The following is a 14,961-nucleotide window of genomic DNA, read 5'->3' on the forward strand; positions in this document are numbered from 1 at the left end:
TAAGAATTTTCAAAAAGCCAGGTGCTTTAAAATAACAACAAACAGCAAGCAAAAACAAAGGGATGCATAATATCACATACTGAAAATGATTGTATTTATCCATTTACATTTAATTGGTATAAACCTGTTCAGGAAATCAAATTATATGTTTAGTATAAGAACAAACATGTATTAATAAGTATAAATAAGCACAGACAGTTTAGAACATATCACAAGTCGACCGGTAGGTACCAAGAATGCTTTATCTACACAAAACATCCTATCTCACACGTTTTTAAAGTTTCTTATTTTTAATAAATAGTTTCTTTTCCCAGTATTGTATTCTGGCCAGCACATGCAGACAAAGCTTTTTTTTTTTTTAATTGAGTTTCTTTTTTTGTATTATTATTATTATTATTATTATTATTATTATTATTATTATTATTATTATTATTATTATTATTATTATTGTTATTATTTTGCTGTACAAAGTCCCAATGTTTTAAATACACAAGTGCAAGCCTGTCTTTGCATACATGTGCATGTGGCATTTTCAGGATCTGATGTTCACAATATATGGAGTCAAGATCAAATATAATAACCTTTAATTTTAGAGATTAAAAATGATATAATTCATACGAAAAGAATATCTTCAATGTGCATGTTTTGTTCTTTAGTTAATGGTTGTATTGATCAAAATTCCATATAGCTCCACACTGCGATAACAAATAAATAAATACACAATTAAATAAATAAATAAATACAGAAATACGCCCTGCAAAGTAACTGTAGTGAAATCCGAATAAAAAGGAAAAGTATAAAATAAACTGACTAGTCTTTCTAAGCAGGATTAAACAGAAGTTTGCAATTATCATATTTAAAGTCCACGGCATAGGTTTCTTTGCCCCTAGTGCATGTGTAGTTTGTGACTGAGTATACTTCCTGGTGTGTTAATAAGATGGTGGGGATTTAAAAAACAAACAAAGCCATTTATTGGGCCTCCGCGATCGTTATTATTAAGTGAAACTCATTGAGACTGTGTGCTCTAGTGCCTTGCGGCGCAGGGATGCGATGCTCGTCCCTCTCCAGACGTCACTCTCCGGGGAGCTGCAAAGCTGGGGCGAACCGGTCACATTAGCGGAGCCGGACAGGGAGCCGGGCATCATGCCTGGAAAGCCGGGCTGGTAAAGGTGAGACTGGAGCCCGGACCCGTTGGAGGACAGGCCCATGGAGTTGGGAGGGGGGCCAGCTCCAAGGCTGCACTGGGACAGCGACTGAGCCATGGCCTGCTGCCGGCCCAGGGAGGGGGGGAGTTGCAATTGAGAAACGCCCGGCATTCCGGCCGCCGCCCAGCGGGTGTCATTGGCGTGAAAGGAACAGAGGCTGTCGCCCATGGCGGCTGCGGCGGCTGCTGCTGAGTTGAACTGATGAGTCAAGCCATGAGTGGGGAGCAGGGTACCGGGGGCTCTGAAGACGTTAGTGGTCTTCTTGCGCTTCTTCCACTTGGCGCGTCGGTTCTGAAACCAAACCTATTGGGAAAAAAAAGAAGAAAAAAAAGGTGTAACTATAATGGGATGATAACATGCACTATCTACTCGCAGCATCATTTATTCCAAATCTCGTGCCAGTGTTATAAAATTGGTTAAAAAATAATAATAAATACATTTTTTAAAGGGTTTATTTCTGGGTACGAAAAATAACATCTAGAATGTGATTAATGCTTCTAGGGTCAGCTGAAAAAAAAACGGGTTTCAATTAATTAGCTTTGGACGGAATCTCGGGTAGACGCTAATGTTTATATAGATATACAGGTATACGCTATATTAAACATGATCTGTGTAACAGGTGGTAATATGAGATGTGCACAGCCGGTGTGTGTGTGTGTGTGTGTGTGTGTGTGTGTGTGTGTGTGTGTGTGTGTGTGTGTGTGTGTGTGTGTGTGTGTGTGTGTGTGTGTGGAAAGATCACATAGAAATATTTAGATGCGAGCTGGTCTACATAGTTTGGAAATAGAAGAAATGCAATGCCGTTGATGCGTTCCTTCAGTAAACGCACACAATATCGCAATTGTGGTGCATCAGAAAACATAGAAGTAACACCATACATTGTGTGGTCCATTCACAAGGGCTACTCTAGCTCGGGGCTCGCGGTTTTCCGCTTCTATTGTCTTATGCGGGTACTGCTGGACGTACAGCCCGGTAACATTAATGGTTAATATGTATTTCAACGGCAGTGTATACCAGACACTTGTCCTTAATGGTTGTGAATTTATATGTATATATATATGTATAGTTCAATTGGTAATATTATTTAAACGTTTTTAGATTAATTGTAACTTATATGGCAACATGTATATGTGGATGTGTACTATTTAAAAGATACATGTTTATGTTTCTATCAATAAGAAAATATGTTGTTTTAGTCAAATATGAACAGAGTATTAGCTGAGTAGATAAGTAGATACGTTTAAGGGAATGCGAGACTAATTATAAAACCGATTTTGTAGATGCAATTTAAATGCAAAACTGCTGACTACAGATTAATAGTCGTTGTCAAACATTAACAAACGTCGCATAAGTAGGATTTTTTTTTAACACTCGCGTTAGTGTACAATACTTACATAATTCTTAAATACATATATATTTATTGATCTGTTTGGTTAAATAGATTTTCACTGGCAATAATCAGCTATTCATTTTATTATAGAATTCTCATCTGATATAAGTAAAAAAGAAAATCTGCATTAATTAAGGAATATAACAAGGGATAATAAATCTGAAGCATGTCTGAGGCGGTATGTAATTGTATAATATTCAAATACAGCGTATAAATCGTGGCTTTCAAATGTAGCTAAGAATTAAAATAGTGACTGATAGATCAATTTTTTATACATAATATTACTGGCAACCCAGCTGCCAGTTTTTTTAATTGTAAAAACAAGTTGTTTTTTTTGTTTTGTTTTTTTTACAGTGTATTGTATATTATATATATATATATATATATGCACAATTTTTAAAATATTGTGTGTGTGTATAAGGATATTACAAAATATATTTTATAAGGGTATTGTTTACCCTTTTTGTGTAATGCACACTTCCCACTTTCATTGGTTTTTAAAGCCGATATAAACGTTAGTTTGGCCGGATTCAGGCTGTAAACTATAAGACGTGTTACATTTATGAGGGGGTCTTTTGTGAGGTAAATAAAGATCTCAGTGAAATCCTGTCGATGATTAATGTGAAGGATATGGTAAGAAATCCGGAGCTCCGTATTAAAACTCAAATATGTGGTTCATTGCGAGCAGCCAGCCGTGAAATCCACACCAAATTCATTACACTTTAATAGAGCTCTGAGGGGAAAAAAATGCAATTTCTCATTCCATTAAAGAAGCAGAATATACCCTGAACGTGCCCACATTAAGACGCGGCAGGTGACGGAATCATTCCGAAGCTCACCGCAGTCCTATAGCCACCGAACTGTAACACGGAGCTGTGTCTGTCTGCTGCTGTAACATAGCATTTCAGAACCATCGCTGTGCGGCAGTTATGTCGCTTATTTGGTTTTTATGTAAATAAACTATTGGAAGTTAATTAATCCGTGCTAGAGACTAATGATTATGCTTATTATATTGCATACCATCGCGTAATTTGCATGATTTTCACATCGCTAGTTAATAAGCCATCCCCTGTTATAAATTATTCTGAAATTGGTTGCTAATAATGGATTAAGAAACGTTTTTATTACACCATGAGACTAAATACATAGAGGGAAAGAAAAAAAAAAACCTTGTGACATGTATTTCAGTTTTAATTTGGGTTTTTCCCATCTAAAAATGGTACAATTGCATGAGCTAATTTAGGACCATTTTTAATACAATATAGCACATCAATTAGCTATATGGAACATTATAATTTAAATAACGAGCAGAAGAGCCGTCTACGGCTAATGGGGGAGATGCCAAAGATTACGCAGTAAAATTGGCTTCATTTATTCCCAAGTATTTTCGCTTCACTTGATCTAGTTATTTATTTATTTATTTATTTTTAGAATTAACCTTTTTTTTTTCACGGGAGCGGGGCAGGGGTGTCAATTTATATGAAAATATTCCACAGAAAATGTAATATTTGTAATTTTATTTCGCAGTATTTTTTAAATGTTAAACTAAATTATAAAATGATTATAGATTAAGGATGTTTGACTGAACCAATAATGCACTAATGAAACTGCATTCTGCTTTCTATTCTGTTAACAAATGATTATAACTTTCTATAGTTTAAATTGATATCATATAATATATATATATATATATATATATATATATATATATATAATATATATATATATATATATATATAAAAGTTATACCTTATATAATAAACCTGCCAGGTTTTGATAAACACAGTGCATGGTGCCAGGTTTTGATAAACACAGTGCATGTGTGTTTAACGTCTATAAATGTTTCTCAGATAATAATAATGAAAGGCGTATAGGTCCATGTCTAATATTAAAATACCATTTCAAATATAATTCTACGCAACATTAAGGAAGAACGTAAAAGTAGGAAGGCTATGTGTTTTTTTTCTCTTTTAAACACGCATCCAAATACACACATCACACACACACACACACACACACACACACACACACACACACACACACACACACACACAAACATATATATTTAACGAAAAATATTATAGCCGTATACTTCCAGCTATGTGAGTCCTTAAACATGCATGCCTCATAAGAATTCAATCGATAAGTCCTGCAGAAATAACATCATGAACTTGTATTAGGAAAAGCAGTTCATTAATTTACAATTATTCAAAACTAAAATAATAACAACACAAAATAAATAAATAAATAAATAAATAATCTTTTAGCGAAACAATGTATTGGACGGTACAAAGCGTGCGTTCCATATCATTACAGATTCAACACCAAGCACAGTGCTTTGGCATAATCCACATCGTTCAGTGAAGTCGTGCTAAAACAAATACAACTAAATCAAAAGCGCATCTTTTGTATTTGAATCTATAGCTTGAATTAATTTCTTGACTCGTTTTACATTTAAAATACCTTGATACAGACTAGTGCTTTTAACAGAAGTAATGTATTATCAATAACAGCGCATGCGACCTGACATTGCGCTCTGCAACCCACGCTATCAGTACACGCTATAGGCCACACTTTCATATTTCAGAAGTTCGATGTCTTCGATATTTGTTTTAATTGTGATCATTTACGAAGCCTCAAATGCAAGGCCTTGACTTTCCCAATTCGAATGAGTTTAAACGGTTCATGCTCGCTCCGACTGTGTTCGGTGTTTCAACCCGTTTTGGGACACACCCCATGAGAGGTGAAATATTCCTAAGTTATTGTGCATTGAAATACATGTACTGGTTTTTGACTTGACATTGATAACGGCAAAGAAAGGGCACTGCACTCGTACTGTTTCTATAGCGTCCAGTTTAAATCATGTCAACACAACAGCGTTATATATAAAACATAATGACTACTGCACTTAGCCTACTTCATTATTATTAGCTGCTTTCACAGGTGTAGACTTTTCGTCAATATCTAAGAGTTCACAGTTTTCATTTTTTTATTTTTAAAAGAACACCTTGGTATGCATAAAAAAAGAAAAAAATGTGAGTATTTTATTTTTTATATAGTTCAATAGTAGCCTACAATGGATGTTAAATTGGTTTGTTTTGCACTAAGTGAGTTTTCATGGAAGAATATACAAGTTATATATTGTACAAGACTTTGCACGATAATGAGAGGCAGTGGCGATATATTATAATATTTTTTAAGACAGGTACGCTGGCCGAAGTCTCTGAAAAGTGGCGTTACCTGGACGCGGGACTCTGTTAGACCGATCCTCAGCGCCAGCTCTTCTCTCATGAAGATGTCTGGATAGTGGGTTTTAGCGAAGCTCCTCTCCAGTTCGTTAAGCTGGGCCGGAGTAAAGCGGGTCCGGTGCCGCTTCTGTTTCTGCTGGCTTGTCTGTCCACCAGACTGGTTCTGGTTCTGTTGCTGTTGCTGCTTGTCCTGGTCTTTTGTGCTGACCTGGACGGCGGAGGGATTGGATCCAGCATTGTTGATGTCCTCCCCAGGGAGCAGTGTCGCCCCTTCTACATTGTCCGAGCCCGGGGCTATATCGCCAGGATGCCCGGTATCCGATCCCCCTGCTCCCAGCCTGCACTTCAAAGCCTCCCTATGACCCAGGAGCTCCGCCGCGGCATCTTTCATCCCTGTACAAAAAAATGAACACGAACCATTTAATACTCAGGAATGCCAAGCAACAATCAAACACACACTTCCTCGTATTTCCTGTGTATTAAAAAATAAAGATTTAGAGGCAGCATTTTTTAGTTGAAAAATTAAATACAATGTAACTATATACGACAGCAAAAACTATATACTTTAATCCTGGACATTTGATAATTACAATATCTATCTATCTGAGTGAAGAATACACAAACTTCCATTTGTTAAAATACATATTTGTGCAACATATATCTATATACTGCATTTTCACTACTGATTACGTGATAAATAACCTCAGTTGTTCCTTTTTTCGTTCATCAAATTATTATTGTTATTATTATCTTATTATTTAAAAAAAAAATAATATCACAGACATTTGATCTTTAAAGAGCAGCCCACTGATCACATTTACATGTCTGAAAACGATGCAAATCAAATTATAATCTAATACAAAAAATAATTGCTTTTAGAGAGAATTAGCTCATTTAGATCATATTAAAATAAAATAAGGAACAAATTGACAATTTCACTGCTCGATTGTGTTAGATTAGAAGTTCCTCCAGCTTACAGTAGAGTTGAAGCCCGGAGTTTGGCGATGATAACTCACCGAGGCGAGCATCCAGGAGGTCGGAGTGGGATAGCATTGCGCACCGCTCCAGGGTGAAATGCTTTCCAAAAAAATTCTACGACTTTAAACTATTTAAAAAATATATAGCCTAAATGAAAGAAAATTCGGTTTGTGCTTAAAAATGAGGTCTCTTGCATTATAATGTCCTTTAGAGGAACGGGGAGGTGCTTAATAGTGAATGAACCCGCGAGCGTCTCCAAATGAGAACCAATCAGAATGGAGGCTGAAAATGTCAGCGCTACGAGTCTCACAGGCCAGCCACTCGCATCGACATCCAGGATACATTTACAATTCTATTTCACCTCATTTCAAAATCTCATTTATTAGCTTTCAACCTCAAATTATACCTTTTAAAACGACCTGGTCTCATTTGTATAATCACTACAAACCAACCTTAATAAACGCAGTATATCTAGAATATTTGTTCAAATACACATTATTTGAGATATTAATGTCCTTAAGTGGGGCCCTGTTTTCACCACAGATATGCTTTGCCTAACTTATTAGACAATTCCAGATAAGGATGAAATCACTATACTCTGACCATTATATTACAAATGCGTTTACACTAGAGTATGTTTTTTTTTTTTTTCTTCATAAAAATACTGATAATGGGCTATATGGTTGGCTGAGGTATAGATTTCATCAAGTGCAAATGACAATGACTAACGTTTTATTTATTTTATTTCGATGAGGTGTGCAGCCTATATATTTGATAAACAGCTTACAAAAACATAATTTAAAATAAGGAGAAAGTAACGAATGAACCCGGGTGTATAACACCATGCATAACACAATCATTCGTACACAGTTCATTTTAAACCTCCAAAACGAATTCTTGTTGTTTTCCAGATTTCCTCAGAATTCCCCTCTCGCCACAATTTTAAGTGCCTTCCAACGCGAAGTGAACCATCTCTAATGCTTTGCTTTCTCAAAGGCAGCCAACAACAAAGTTTAGATTAGTAATATATTTCTAACCAGAGTCATTTTCAAGATCATTAGGCATTTATGTAATTAGTGCCAAATCTATAAGCTTTTATTACGATTATTAGAGTAAAATCAGTATAAATTTGTACTAATTTACTAGTGTTTAGACTTGGCTGTCAAGCCGGGAAGTTCTTATTGTAAATGATATCTGAGGAAATTAAGAGCAATATTCAGTGGAAACACTGTTCTGCTTGAACTTGCCGTTCGCATGCTTTCGTTTATTTCTTTATTTTAAAAACAGCAGACAGAATGTCCACTATAGGGACGCATAGTATACATTAGGACGGCTTTCGAAGAAAATAAATACCCGGAACTGAACCGCGATTACTGGCCTATTGTTTTAACTAACGGTATTGATTTTTTTTTTATTATCAAAATTGACTCAATTAAGATTATTTATTGTGTATAAACATAGCCCAGAAAGGGGATTACTTTAAAGTGTGAAGTAAATAATCTGTACAAATAACCTAATTGTCAAGTAACACGTTGACTCTTGCACACACACACACACGCACACACACACACACACACACACACACACACACACACACGCACACACAGAATTAAAACGCTTTTGGCAGATGCACGAGAGAAGGTTTACAAAAGCCCTTTGCATTTCGGGTTGAATAATGGCTTTAGAATCTCACAAAGGAAGCGTCCGAGCGAGAACTTTGCCATTTATTGTGCTTTTTTCTTCCTTTGTCCTAGGTTACGTTGGTTCTATGTGTATTTTTGTCGTGGGGGTGGGGGGGGGGGGGGGGGGGGGGGGGGGGGCAATATGGTCAATATACTATGGTACCATTGGCGCTTCTGGAACCGGAGCGCAAACCTTAGGTCATCCCTGAGGGCCGATCCGCTATTGTCACTGTACATACGTGACAAAAAAAAAAACACATACATGGGACTGATTGTAAAAAAAATAAAAATAAAAAGCAATAGTCTAATTAAAAAAAAAAAAAAAAAAAGATCCTGGATTCAACTTTGAGCTATATTTCCAATCCATGCGTCCAATTTGAACTATGGATGTGACCTAAACCCGGGAAGAATTGTTGGAGGCTGCAAAGAAAACCAAATGCGAGATCTAACGGGCTGACCGTGTAAAAAGACGTAAACAGGTCTTACGATTTCGCCCTCGTTTGCTAGTATTAGGTTTTTAAAAAGCTGATTGCTAGTTTCATAAGCTAGTTGCGGTTCTTTTTTCATATAGGCTAGTTAAGGTAATGCATGGATATTTATATTGGTACAAAAGCTATAAACTCAGTTAAATGGGCATTTACGAGAAAAAGTACAGCGTGGTTAATATATAATATATATATATATATATATATATATATATATATATATATATATATATATATATATATATATATGTAGAATATATGTCGGTTTATAAATATGCGTTAATTTTTAATGTTATCCTTTGTTGCATATCTGTATACTGTATGTTTATCTAATAGCGGCTCCGAATGTAAGCCAACATGAAAGCGAAGCAGAACAATAACAATAATATGAAGTCATGACATTGTTTAGTGTTTGCCGCTGGCGCAGAACGACGCCATTGCGGCGAGATTGATAGCGCGCTTCATTTTATGACTTTTCAATTGCTCATGGTTTTTATAGCTGTATAAACAAACTGAATCATTCCCTCTGAAGCCACACACCATATTTAACCGGCTAACAACGCTACTCTGTGAGGGGGCTTAAGTGTAGTTGTTTGTGCTTATGACAAATGCTATGCATATCATTATTTGCGTTTAAACTGTAATGATAACATAAAATACAATGTGTTATTATTATTATTATTATTATTATTATTATTATTATTATTATTATTATTATTATTATTATTATTATTATTCGTGTATTTGTTAATGTAATATTTTAATCCAATATATAGTGATACTGTTGCTTTATTTGAAGCAGTTCATCTCATGCCAGCACTGCCGCCATGCAACATCTCTGCAACGCACTGAAAAGCCCAGTAAAGGATTTTCTATGCCGGATCAAGTGATATTTCCCTAATAAATAGGGTTTAGATTGTTGCACACAGGTAGAACTGGAACAAAGGAAAGTCGAAAACATACTGTCCGCCTCTAATACAATTTATTTAGTCCGTTTACTTCTTATAAAATATATAGATTGAATTTCTGCACACCAATACCTACTAAGCATTGGGATTTCAAGCGTTATTTGGGCGACGCGAAATAAAGCAAACCATTTTATTATATGCATTTGCCCTGAGACTTTTTTTTTTCAGTCCTGCAAAATGTTATACCATTATAGCGTTTATATCATTGCATTGATGTTTGCAATGAAACTCAGTTTCAAATACTGTATTTGTGTGTTTTACAATAACGAGTTATTATTATTATTATTATTATTATTATTATTATTATTATTATTATTATTATTATTATTATTATTTACCTGCGACCTTTGTCAGAAAATAGCCTACTAAAACAAATTAATTTGCACAAATGGCATTGCGGGTACTTTTGTCCTCAATCTTACAGTGTTGCTGTATACGAATTGCCTGCATTACAGTTCAGACACGTTATATTCAGAATCATTTTTCTTTTTAAATCGCTTGCATGTATCTGTGGACTGATATGTGAATATTATAACCAAATCCACAGCACTGCCTGCATTCATACCCGGGTGTTCGGTTTGGTATTTTCTTATTTACTCTTCAGTGTCTTCCGCTGACTGACGATCTCACATTTTATTTTATTGCCTGCTGAGAAGAATCTATTTTAATTTCATTTCATTTAGACAAGCCTGTGATTGGGGCGAGGGTTACTTTTCCGTTGAAGAATAAATACAAGTAGGTACATATTTAAAAAATAGGTTGTTTTGCACTTTAAGTTAATATGATTAGATAAGTAAATTATGTTGACTGATTTTTTGTTATTAAATAAGTTAAAACTACCGCTTGTTGTGGTCATTTTATGATATGTCATCGATAATAACTTGTCCTTTAGTTATTTTCAGCGGCAATTTTGAATGGCTGCTTTAAATTGAAAACAACAACACACCGTGCCAAGCCTGGCTCCTCTGAGCGCACATCAACAAGACTAAATACAGTTTAAATGAGACTCAATGCTATTAGCATGGGAGATATATTTCTATAATATCTTGATTTGTGCGCAATAAGATTTTCGTCACAAAGCACGTCTTTAAATTATTATCTTATGGTCCTTTATTTTCTAAATGTGGATTTTAATATCTATAAAGCAATGCATAATGTAGCAATGTTTGAAGAAGCCTGGTGTGTGTGTGTTGTGTGCTGTTGTGTGAATTGGAGGAGTGTGTAGTGTGTTTGTATGTCTGTGTATTTCATGTATTGTTTTGTTCACCTTATGGATCTGAATTGATTTTGTGATAATACTGTTTTATAAATATATGATTTTGTGATATATATTGTTAAATAAATAGTATATATATATATATATATATATTAGATTCCACCATGCATATACATAAAATTGTCAGTTATACCATCTATTATATAGTATATTATGGATTTTCCTGACTACTCATATCATATTTCCTGGAGAAATTAACTGTATGTTTCCCATTGCGATTAAAAAGCAATATATATGTAGATTGTGCTGTGCTTGATTAATATATACATTTCCTTCAAGTCTGGTCGCGTTTTAATAGAATGAATAACAGCAATATTTTAAAATACAAAAAAAAAAATGTAGAACATGTATTTTCATAAATATGATCTTTTTTATAACATGATAATAACATGTTTTAAAGCCGTTTTTATAATCGTGATCCAAATAACCCCAGGTTAGTCTGATGGATGGAAATAACACTTTGATTTCACTTTGCACAATGGAAATGATCGCTGGAAAAGAGTATAATTGGGGCAGGGAATGGAAACAAAAACCCCATCACATCTCTTTCTAAGCAGATATACTGTTAATCCGACCACATCAATCTTATCAGCAAAATAAATACAAATAGACAAACAAACAAATTCGCCCCAAACAAGCTAATGTTGTGTATCTGAGTGGAAAGTAAATATTTTCACGCATTCTGGAGATGAGGAGTGATTTTTAATAAGATCACAGGAAAAACAAATGCAATTCTGTAAGCAATTTCAAAGATCAACCATCTCTCGTTCCTTTTCTCTTGTCCCCCCCCCCCCCCCCCCCCCCCCCCCCCCCCCCCCCCCCTTCTCTTTAGTATTCAAAATTCGTCCAAACGCATGGCTTTAAAAACAAATAAGCCAATTAGTTTATGAATATCACTGCCGCTCAATCTGGACCCTTCGATCCGCATCTCTTTATTATTTTGGGGCAATATGGCTTATTTTACAAGGATGATTTTTGTTGACTTTTTTTTTTCAAGCCCACAAGTGAATCTAATTCACGGGCGTCTATATTCACTCAATTAGAGAAATCTAAAGAAAAAATCGATCTTCCATCTGCAGAAATGCCAGCTTAACAAATTAGATTCTTGTTTCGTGCAGGTGATTTGGTGACAGTTGGAGAATTAGAAGTAATAAGCTGTTGTGTGTGAGCCCCCGGGAAGAAAGGGAAAGCGGCGCGCCATGGCCAGCTCAAGCCTCCTCGGGCGCGTTCTCCTCCGGCCAGAAATCCAGGATAGCACCCGACGTCGCATCTCATGCTTTAATTAGTAGTGCTGCCCTCCGTGTGGACTCGATTAAACCGTGATTTATCCGAAAGAAATATAATTATGGTTCCAAATAAAATAATCAGCATTGAAGAGCGATTTCCTTAATGAGATGGAGCGGTTCTATGTCACGGACTAACGGGGTCTCATTAAAAAGGTGGTAATGAGACTTAGGGTTGAATACGACAATTACAGAAATCTATAAGATAAAGGATTAAATCATATCTAACTCAAACTCTACTAGCACAAAAGCATGGGTTATAAATTGCATAGGCCATGGTGAGGAAAGAGAACACAGCTTGTGTACACATCAAAGACTATTTTATAATAACTTATGTCTAGGACGTTTTGAATCATAATTATTTTTAGAGCAAAACCCTTATTAACACGTTACAGCCCTTTTTGTCGCGATCAGATATAGCTGTGGTAAATACATGTTTCAACATCATGCATTTTTATATATTTATTTGAAATGACTGAAATAGGGTTATTAGCCTATGTGGTTGTATTGGTTATATTATATGTTGTTAAAAACATAAGCTAATATGACATTGTTGACGTTTTATTCATGCTTGATAATGTTTAACTTCGCAGTATCGACTTCCTTGCAGTTCGGTGTCACAAGCTTTCATATAGTAAGCACAAGACAAGTGTTGGCTGAATCGCAGCATTGGAATTATGCTAATACAATTCTTATTCTGAGTATTAGTATTATCTTAATATATAAAGAAGTGAATTTGTTTGTCTGCCTGTTCGTTTATGCATTCGGACCCTGAAGGAGACAGTGCAACCAAACTTTGCATGGCCTCCTCTTTCATCCAGGAGAAGGTCGAAGACTATGTTTGGATCCACAATTGTGAACCCCGGGGTACATTATTTAGTAACCACATTGCTGGATCACTACGGTAGCCATGTATCTCAAATTAAAGAAACCCACAAAACCTAAATAAATAAAAAGAACACAAATTCAAAAAAAAAAAAAAAAAAAGTTAAAAAAGGGGTCCGACGCTCACCCAAGATCGGTAACTTATAGGTAACCATAAGGCTACCGTTCCTCAATTTGTCATGCACGAAATATTGCAATATTGAATTTCCCCGGCAACGCCGGGTACTTCAGCTAGTTACCTATAAGGCTACATTTAGCCTGATTAAGGAATAGTTGTCCATAGAGATATAACACATACTGCGTTCTTCCTTATCAAACCTATATTGTATATTGATTTTACTGTAAATTAAGTCGTTGTTTATTTTCCAGTGAATGTTAATGCGGTTACCAGAGCAGGTTTTAGTTGGTGTTTTTCAGGACAGTTATTTATGATGAAGACAGTATGAATGTTTGTTAGCTTCTTGCTGGTAAACAAGGCATGCTACCAGTTCATTTCACAAAAGATCTCACCTGTCAGACAATAAGCCCAATCAACAGATCAAACTTGAAAGCTACACTTCCACCAAACATGCTGTGCGTTTATTGTGGAACGCAGGGGTGCATATCTCGCTGCACACTTCTTATTTTATTTCAATGCAATACTCAGGTCAGTGCCATGCACTTCCTTCAGCCTGCACGTAGGTATGCTTGTATCTTTTGGTTAAGTTGATTTATTTGAGGTTAGTTGGCACATTTACAATTAAACCTTATCTATACAATTGTAGTCAAAAGTTTACATACCCCAATGGAAATTTATAATTTCTAGAAGTTTCTCGAAAACAAACATTTACTGGAAAAATCTTTTGTAGCAAAAGTTTTGCTTTTGTGGATGAGGAAAAAAAGTTACAAGAAATAGATGTCTGCAATTATTTATTTCAGTAGTTTTATTAGCAAAACTTCAAAAATGCTAATGCTAAAGTATTCATACCCTTTGATGCTATGATAGTATTATCTATAAGGTGCTAGAAATTTCAATATGATAATGCAGAACCTAATTCTAGAAAAGTCTAGCAATGCTGGATTGTAGGTTAACATTCTTGGAGAGTATAAAAGGGTTAGACATAGGATGATTGCTGTCATTACCAATAAGTTAATATGGGAAAAAGTAAGGCGCTATCTGAAGACCTTAGACAGAAAATAATTTATTGTCATAAAGCTGGAGAAGGATACAAGAAGATTTCTAAGAATTTGAGTATCCCAAATTTCAACTAGTGTTTCTATTATCAAGAAGTACAAGACTTGTGGTACTGTCCCAACGCTCTCTCGGTCTGGAAGAAAGAAGGATCTTTCACCAAGAAGTAGAAGAGTTGTGAGGAAGGTTAATAATAATCTGAGATTGACTGCCAAAGATATTCAAAGTGAACTGGCTGCAAGTGGGGCTGGGGTTTCCATTTCAACTGTAGGTTGAGTATTGCATGGTGAGCTCAATGGTCATAGGCCAAGGAAAAAGCCACTCTTAGGAAAAAGTCACAAGGAAAATCGTTTAGTTTGCAAAACAGCATTTGAATGATGGACAAGTTTT

General features: G+C 35.4%; 1 protein-coding gene across 2 annotated transcripts; it reads right to left on the reverse strand.

The window, feature by feature from the left end:
* Positions 1-466: 466 nt before the first annotated feature.
* On the reverse strand, positions 467-7,000 carry LOC121330412 (homeobox protein orthopedia B-like). Of its 2 annotated transcripts, none has more exons than XM_041277034.1 (3): positions 6,860-7,000; positions 5,836-6,236; positions 467-1,508 (listed from the first exon to the last, which is right to left on the reverse strand). In XM_041277034.1, exons 1-3 carry the CDS (start codon positions 6,894-6,896, stop codon positions 996-998), a joined length of 951 nt encoding a protein of 316 aa, XP_041132968.1. In that variant the 5' UTR covers positions 6,897-7,000; the 3' UTR covers positions 467-995. The 2 variants fall into 2 exon arrangements, with proteins under 2 accessions (XP_041132968.1, XP_041132887.1); XM_041276953.1 differs by having other exon boundaries at positions 6,821-7,000.
* Positions 7,001-14,961: the final 7,961 nt, after the last annotated feature.

The sequence above is a fragment of the Polyodon spathula genome, chromosome 1, assembly GCF_017654505.1.
Source record: "Polyodon spathula isolate WHYD16114869_AA chromosome 1, ASM1765450v1, whole genome shotgun sequence".
Lineage (NCBI taxonomy): Eukaryota > Metazoa > Chordata > Actinopteri > Acipenseriformes > Polyodontidae > Polyodon > Polyodon spathula.

What these genes read in the sequence shown, in the direction of transcription:
- LOC121330412 (XM_041276953.1), bottom strand. Translation starts at nt 6,896, where the DNA reads ATGCTATCCCACTCCGACCTCCTGGATGCTCGCCTCGGTGAGTTATCA. An exon ending in CTCCGGGCTTCAACTCTACT is followed by an intron (nt 6,237 to 6,820) that starts GTAAGCTGGAGG and finishes TTTTTTGTACAG; the next exon opens with GGATGAAAGATGCCGCGGCG. An exon ending in TAACAGAGTCCCGCGTCCAG is followed by an intron (nt 1,509 to 5,835) that starts GTAACGCCACTT and finishes TTTTCCCAATAG; the next exon opens with GTTTGGTTTCAGAACCGACG.